Source organism: Orbilia oligospora, assembly GCF_000225545.1.
Source record: "Orbilia oligospora ATCC 24927 unplaced genomic scaffold scaffold00193, whole genome shotgun sequence".
NCBI classification, from domain to species: Eukaryota; Fungi; Ascomycota; class Orbiliomycetes; order Orbiliales; family Orbiliaceae; genus Orbilia; species Orbilia oligospora.
The window spans coordinates 524461-532878 of NW_011645750.1; the positions used below are offsets into that span (position 1 = coordinate 524461).

Sequence of the window (8418 nt, forward strand, 5' to 3'; positions counted from 1 at the left end):
GACCCGAGAGAGGTCAATCTGCCTCCTAATCTGCTGTTCACGCATGGCGCTAGACCAGGGTATTGCATGATAGTGATAATTTTTTGTCCTTGACCAAAGCATTCCCAATGCAGGACACCACAACCCAGCCTACGGATAGACAAGCCGGCAGACAAGAATACTGCATCGTGAATCGGGCATCGCGTTAAGATACTTCTGTAGATGATGAGTTAAAGGTTTCTGGGAGGGCCCATCGGGTGACAAATAAGTTCGACGAAGTGCGTCCACTTGACATCACAGTACTACTATGTATGAAATGAGCTCCCCAACAGTTTTCGGGAGGCTGTCAATTTGTTTTGTTTACAGGCATTGGCACATGATGGGCCAGTTGTAAGCCCTCGAGGCTGATCTGTGCCTCATACGTCGCAAGTTAGTTTCAGGTTGTTCCCTCAGGTGGTACAAGCCAATTCACTATGCCAAGAGTGTTTGACTTAATTAGACTTCCTAATTTGGAAACATATTGAACCTGAGCTCGGAGTTGGTGAGTGTTTCTCCATCCGACAAGCGGAGATGAAGGGCCGAATGAGAAGAGGGCAGTGGAGAGCCAGCGGAGAGGTTAATGTCAAAAGGGAAAGAGATTCCATGGAGATTGTGCTGTTGCGATGACTACGACGGTGGTCGTCTCAAATGCCAGGCGCCCTTGCCTCAATAGTAGCTGGTTGCTGTGGTGATACTGTGTTGGCGTCCAAAAGTAGCTCTCTGTTTACGGCTGCCAACACATGGGTAGTCTGCTCCCACAGCAACAACTCCAAAAGCGTCGATCACCACACATCAGGTACTTCTAAGCTGCACAGATTTTGGTGTTGTCGACAGGTACATAAGCGCTCTCTCACGGCTCTCTTCCTTCTTCCTTCCTCCTTCTCACCACAATCAAAACACACATACATATTTCTCCATCTTCCTTATCACCACTATCTCAAACCGCCATTATCCTAAGTTTCGCAAACCTCCAGTTGCACAGATTCCGAAAAGATAACCTGAAGCTTCCTTCAGCCATCCAAAAGCTCCTTCTATCAGCTGCATACACGTTCCTCCTGACGTTGACTCGTTAGTCGAAGTTCGAATATCAGCTAGATCTTTGGTAACAAGAAGTCCTCCAGGACACTTCTCGACCTTTGCATCTATCCAGGATTCATTAACTTGATCATCTTGGATTGTATTATTATCGCCATAATATAATCCGTCCGACAAGATTGATTCACTCGAGACTCATTAAGAGACGACAATAATACGCATTTGCGAATCGTACTTTCTTTACACGCCTGAGAAGTACCTATACATCCTCGAATATTTGAAACACATATCAAGACACAATGGCAACTGCTTCTGTCCACACACCCCTCAAGTCCCATGCTGGAATATTCAGCATGAAGACCGCCGGGGGCAGGATGCCTTTGAGCCCATCTCCTCGCAACAGGTCCAATTCCACCTCCAATAGATCCCCTTTCACCCCACCTCCCAAAAACATGGGTGCTAGCAGAAAGGATCTCGGAACTTCGATTTACGCTGGGGGTCTTACTTCCCACTTTAGTGCTGTGGCTAATGGTAGTGCCAAAAAGCCCACCTTCAAGAATTCTCCTAAATCGAACATCACCCGTAGTAGCTTCACACCTGTCAAGCTAGGTGTTTCTGATTGGGCACTTACTGGTACTGGTCCAAATGCTGATAAGCTCAACAATAATAACAACAACAACAACACCAATGTTGCTATCAAGCATGCCAGTCCGATCAAGAAGGTCAGGAAGGGAAAGACCACAATCAGAGCTCACTCTAGCCATATCGACAGGTTTGTCCCAAACAGGACTGCTTCGTCGCCAACCGGTATCACCAAGGCAAACTTCAAGAGACAGACCGGTCCCCGCGGACACACTGATCCTGACAGCATCTTTAACTCCCTCTCTGACGAATTTTCTGCTACTACTCTCTCAACCTATAACGGCAACGCAGACTGTGACTCTCCGTCGTCTAAGCCAAAGATGTCACCAAATTCTGCCGCCTACCAGTCTGCTCTTGGCAGCGCCGTTGGTATTCAAACTGACTCAAGGGTCCTTGCTTTCAAGCCAGCGGCTCCAGAGTCTTCTCGACCTATTGATTTGAGAAGCCAATATAACCGACCACTCAAGGCAGCTAGCAATGCCCAATTCAGAAGACGTGTTCTTACTGCTCCGGAGCGTGTCCTCGATGCCCCTGGGCTAGTTGATGACTACTATCTTAACCTCATGGATTGGGGCTCTAGCAACATGGTCGCAATTGGTTTGGAACGCAACGTCTACATCTGGAATGCTTCTACCGGGTCTGTTTCTTCCTTGCTTGAAAGCAGTCCAGACACAAATATCACATCCGTCAAGTGGTCCAACGATGGCTCTTTCGTCGCTGTTGGTCTTGGCACAGGCGAAGTACAAATCTGGGACCCTGAAGAGAACTCTAAGGTCCGCTCGATGCACTCCCATTCTTCTCGTGTTGGTGTCATGTCATGGGATAAGCACATTCTCTCCACTGGTTCCCGAAGTGGCGAGATCATCAATCACGACGTTCGCATTGCCGACCACAAGGTTGCTTCCTTAGTCTCTCACACCGCTGAAGTTTGTGGACTTGAGTGGCGTGCCGACGGTGCCCAATTGGCATCCGGTGGCAACGATAACCTCGTCAACATCTGGGATGCAAGAGCCCTTTCTGCTCCACGATTTTCCAAGACCAACCACAAGGCCGCTGTCAAGGCGATCGCTTGGTGCCCTTGGCAAAACAACCTCCTCGCTACCGGTGGAGGTACATTTGACAAGAAGATCCATTTCTGGAATTCGACTACTGGTGCTCGTGTCAACACCATTGACTGCAACACCCAGGTCACCAGCCTCAAGTGGAGTACTTCCTACAAGGAGATCGTTTCTACCCATGGTTTCCCAGATAACCAGCTCATAGTATGGAGCTACCCAAGCCTTGTCAAGTGTGCTGAGATCCCAGCACACGAGACCCGTGTTCTTCACTCTGCCCTCTCTCCTGATGGCCAAGTTCTTGCCACTGCCGCTTCTGGTAAGCCATACTTTCCCACTATGTGCCTTGAATTACTGCTAACATTTAATTTATTAGATGAATCTCTCAAGTTTTGGAAGATCTTCGAGAAGAAGGCCGGTGCTGCTGGTCTTGCCTCCGTTTCTGCCATGTCCACGACTGGCAAAGGTGGTGACATCTCCAAGCAGATGACTATCCGTTAAATCGGTTAATTCCCATACTCCAATGTCTATTTTGAAGCATCAACTACATACATTTCGACAACCTACCCGACGGCAACTACTCGACAAACAACTACTACAACAACACTCGACAACATGTAAAGAAAGAAAGGCTAAGTATTAAACGAATGCCATGTTCTGTTTAGCGAAGGGAACTTTTTTTTCTTTACGAACGAAATGCTTCTAATGGATACGAATTTTACGGAGTCTTTATGGATTATTGGGAATCATTAGAGGAACCGGTTAACTTGGCGGATAACAAGGGGCGTTGGATTCTGCATTTTGACCTGGCCGTTTTTGTTTTTTTTGATTCATTATTATTATCACATACAAAGGGCGTTTTAGGAGTCCCCTGTATCATTAACTTTGATTGAAACTTGTTTGAAAATTACTTTTCGAGGTGTTCACTTGTTTTTTTTTTTTTTGATTTCCGCTGCGGGTCTTTCTTGCAAAACGAACAATGTTGGGATTTGCCAATTCTTTGACGCGATCGATATGTGACGAGTTCATTGCAAATAGTTTATGTGCTTTCCGTACTCCGAAATTTTGAATTGCCGTTCATTTACGATCATATGGATTCACTTGATGTACACGCATGTCGTTCGAGATCATGTATATAAAAGAATATATTAATTGATGAATAATTGATAGTAACGTCACTGAATTCGAACACTCCAAGCTCAATTCAATAGCTTGGGAATATATGTAATGGTATCGATTTGGGTATGGATCTCCATCCGCTATCGAATGTAAATGCCTATAACGGTACAGTGCTCGAAAATCCAACAAGTAACCCCTTCAACAACGACGATTTTAACTCCTGGTACATGTATACACCCTCTTTCATCTATCAATCGATAACATACTTATAAACGATGTAAATGAGATCTATCCATTTACCCATCTATCCAGCCATATATGGCCCACCAACAAGTCATACTCTCACCACTTTCCCCCCAATCATCCCTAGCATTCTCCTCGCCTTCCTCCAAAACGCTAAACCCTTTCTCCGCCATCAAGTTTCTAAAGTCAGATACTTCTCCACCAAAGAGTTTGCGTAACGGGAGTTCCACGATGAACCTTGCGGTATTTGATCGTTCCAACCAACCCTCGACAACAGTTGACAATAAAGTCGGGTGCTCGGGCGAATAGAGAGGATCTGCGGCGATGATTAAAGGGTATCGAGATTCTTCTCCTTCCCGTTCAGTGTTTGCGGATGGTTGGAGCCGCCAGTCCAAAACCCCAGTTGTTACAGTTATGGGTGATGGGATGGAAGTATTGTTTAGCTCGACGTTTCGTTGGAGGTTTGGAACGATCTCTGGGAGGTCTGTTAGGTGGACATGGATATTGTCTGTACTATCATTCATTCGGTCGAGGATGGAATTAACCGTTCCAGCTAGAGCGAGTCCAGCAAGCCCGGTCCCCGCACCGAGTTCTAGTACCCTCTTATCCCCCCCTTTACTAGTACCACTACTACCACCACCACCAGGTTCAGGCCCAGAAAGAGCAATACGAATTCCCTTCCTCATAACCTCATCCCTACCAATCCTTTTCCCAAGAGCATAAGCGGCACCCCAAGTTTTCAATCCCAAATTATCACCATCCCAAGTTGGTTCATGGATTTTGATCTCCAATTCATTTGATGACGATAGCGAAAATGATGGGATTCTAAAACTTCTATCGAGGGACGGCATTGCTGCCCGTCCGCAACGTTCTGATAATCGAATACTCGCCGTTTCCCAAATGATTTCACGGGATTCATCCGTTGGCAGCCATTTCAGAGAGGAGGAGACGAGGGATGTGAGCCAGGGGGTTGGGTTCCCTATGATTTGAACTTTCTTTTGGGATAAATCGGTTGTAGAGGAGGTAGAAGCGCCAGAGGTATCATCCCATGACGGAGGGCGAATGGCAAGTAAGCCAAGGGTTGTTAGGAGTGTATTGAAGGTAGGTCGTGTGGACGGGTGGGGGAAATCTATTACTGGAAGAAGAAAAAATGGAAAAGAATGGGGGGAAAACCAGGATAATGTTAGTCTACGTTATATCATTTTTTCTTCTTCTCTTTTCTTTTACAAAAAGCCTGCATAATGATATGACTACGACGAGATGCGCGGGGGGTATTACACTCCGTCGATTTAGAAATGATAGTCGGATCTTTCCATAAGAGAGATTGAAAAAGGGAAGAAGCAAATGATGTGTGAAAACCAGAATAGGGAAACAAAAGAGCATGCTGGAGCAACAGCAGGGATATAGGGGTTTGGAAGGGAGGAGTATATTTCATTACCATCTAGAACCTCATCAGGCGCTTCTTCCGATTCCTTGCGGGTCATGGTTTGGATCCAACGGCCGACCAATGCAATGCGGATACCACTTGGACTTCGTTGTCGTCAGGCGAAGGAATAAGCAACTGCAAAGAAGCAAGGAAGTTTAAAAAAACCTCTCAAGTTCCGATTACCCAGTGCCACAAAGTCTTGTTAAAGCACAGCCACCCGAATACCCCCCAACCTGGCCTGGGGCGTTTACCGTGTAATGATGGGAGACGAATAAGCAAGAAAAATGTTTGACAGCAAAAAGAAACGAAAGGAGAAGGGTAAAAAACAAAAGGAAAGTTATACGATCGATATCATGGTTCCAGTTCCGGTATTGACAAGGCTTTTTGGTCTTTCTGTCTCTGTTTCTCTCGTACATACATGTAGTGTGTATACTGTGTATGTACATGTGCTAGTATGTACTAGCTCTGTATACCCTCCGTGAATAGCGGTCAGGAAGAATCTAAAGCAGGCGCAGGGAGTCGAGATGATGATGAGAGGAATTCAAGGAAGAAAAACAGTGCAGGGATTGATTGAAAAGGGAAGGCTTCTGGAAGTCACGGCAGAAGGATTTTCAGACAGGGATTGGCCGGCTGGGTAACTGGCTGAGCACCGCAACACAAAGGTTCCTTCCAAGCCTTCCTATTGGCTAACAACAGGGGCTGGACCAACGCCAAGATTAAGTACCACATCAAAGACGACACTCTATTCTCCATTGGCTAATATCTCGTGTGTACGTGGAGGATGCACCCCTATAACATGCGCTCGATGCAATTCAGTGACAAGATCGGTTAACGTTAATGTTCCAAGGCTCATAGAATTTCTAGAAGGGATGAGGAGGGGTGCCAAGTTGCCAAAGTGCAAATTCCTTGAGGTCTTTTTTTTATAGCATGGGATGTCTGAGATAGGCTGCTTAAACGACGACCAACTGGGAGAATACTTCCTCAATCAATCACGAGAAAAGGCTTTGTTCTTATTTTTTTCCTTGCTTCTTTACCTTTTCACTCTCTTTTCTTTTTTTTTTTTTTTTTTGGCGGAGGATCCCATGATATTGTCCACTCGTAACCCTCGATTCCGGTCGTTTTTCTGTATCGTGCAGATTATTATGCGGTTGGATTAGCCACGCACTGACGGACTTTAGCCAATCCACAGCGCAATGCAGCGGTTCGTATCCTCTTCGACGACGAAGTGCACGCCATCCCATCCCAATTTCTCTTTTGCTTCTTTTTCTTTCTTTTTTTCTTCTTTCTTTCAGCTTTCTTTCTTTCGTTGTTGTTCTTTCCGCTGCCGAACCCAAAAAATACCGTGATTTTTGACTTCAAACATCCTTGTAAGTTCCAGATCATGATCAAAGAACGAACCCTCATCGTCTTAGTACCCACTACATACCATACCCCCCGCCTTTTGACAAGATCGTATTGGTTAAATGTACTACGCTCTTTTTTGTTTATGCATGAAGGAGGGGGCCAAGGGTACCTTCTCCACCTGCTTCCCTGCCATGCCACGTGGATTTACAAGGATCGGGATCTCTGCTGTGCGTCTTCAATTGGACATCACGTTCACGACATATGCACATTTCCTTGCTTCCTTCCTCTCTCTCACCCTCTCACTGCTTACGCGAAAGAACGTTCCAAAAGCACCGAGCCGCTTAATTAAATTTAACCACCTTGTTTTTTCTTTTCTTTTCTTTTCTTCCAGTTTTCTTTTCTTCTTTTTCTCTTGACATTTGTTTTTTTTCTGTTGGAAGATCCCTTTGGTATCGAAGGCGCACATACCTTAACCACCCCCCTCGCCCACTCTCACACATCCTCCTTCCTATCATGTGCAATTCATAGCTGGTGCTAGGGTACTATACCGACTTAGTGACGGAGTACATACATACATACCTCCACATATAGACTTCAGCTTCGAAGAAACATGTAGATCTACTTCCATCTTTATTGTTTGCGTCATACAAGAAGAGCTTAGGAATCTCACGCAAAAAGGCTGTAGAATAAATCGCCTGACGTACATACATTATAGATTATGTATTCATTCGATAGCAATTACCAATCGCTAGCGATGGAGGAGGGTGAGTACAAAGCTATTGATATTCTTTCGGTATACAATGCAATGTACCCCCTCATTCCCTTCCTTTCGGAAACTAGTACCCGAAGATTCAAGGGTGCAATTACTTAAGATGGGATCCCAACAAGTGAATCTCATGGCCGGTAGGCTAATTATAAAAATACGGGTTAATTAATTAATTCTTATTGTATATGGTCAACGAGTACATGTACTTGTACACAAATCTAATAGGGTAGAGCTCTATGACCCTAGTCGAAATAAACTCGTGAACTTAATTAACTTAACTTAACTCACCTGCTCAAAAGAAAAGAAAAACATGGGATTATCAACTGTATCAATCCCAGGATATGTGCTTTGACGCCGATCATAATCACCCGGTCTCTCTCCCTCTTCCCCTCTCTCCTTCTTTCTCTTTATTTTTGTACACAATTGGAAAAAATAACCTACACCCCCCCTGGAGCTCTGTTTAAGTCTCATACGAGGAAGGTTTGGGGTATCATGTAATTCTTGGAATAGTGACGATTGGACCCGGTTTCTCCAAAGTTAAAACAAGAACTTATGTGACTTTTTACCACATTCCTAGTTGTTTATCTAGATTCTATCGTGGTTACACGTTGCATAGCTAGCTACCCTTGCTACTCGGTTTATGCATGCCCCACAAGATCCATATCATGAGATTCAATCTACGTACGTGCATTCTCTCTGCGATATTATTTCTGTCACAAAAGACTCAGGTGGCGACCATAGTATACCTATATACCCCGCTTTGGTTTTTT

At 45.0% G+C, this 8418-nt stretch overlaps 2 protein-coding genes across 2 annotated transcripts; one reads left to right on the plus strand and one right to left on the minus strand.

Moving 5' to 3' along the window:
• Positions 1 to 1352: 1352 nt before the first annotated feature.
• Positions 1353 to 3251, plus strand: AOL_s00193g145 (uncharacterized protein; the record flags this gene model as incomplete). The annotated part of the gene is made up of 2 exons (XM_011128756.1): positions 1353 to 3069; positions 3127 to 3251. 2 exons carry the CDS (start codon positions 1353 to 1355, stop codon positions 3249 to 3251), a joined length of 1842 nt encoding a protein of 613 aa, XP_011127058.1.
• Positions 3252 to 4165: 914 nt separating this feature from the next.
• AOL_s00193g146 (uncharacterized protein) lies at positions 4166 to 5596 on the minus strand (the record flags this gene model as incomplete). The annotated part of the gene is made up of 2 exons (XM_011128757.1): positions 4166 to 5241; positions 5551 to 5596. The coding sequence occupies 2 exons, from the start codon at positions 5594 to 5596 to the stop codon at positions 4166 to 4168; spliced, it is 1122 nt and encodes a 373-aa protein (XP_011127059.1).
• Between the last annotated feature and the right edge of the window lie 2822 nt (positions 5597 to 8418).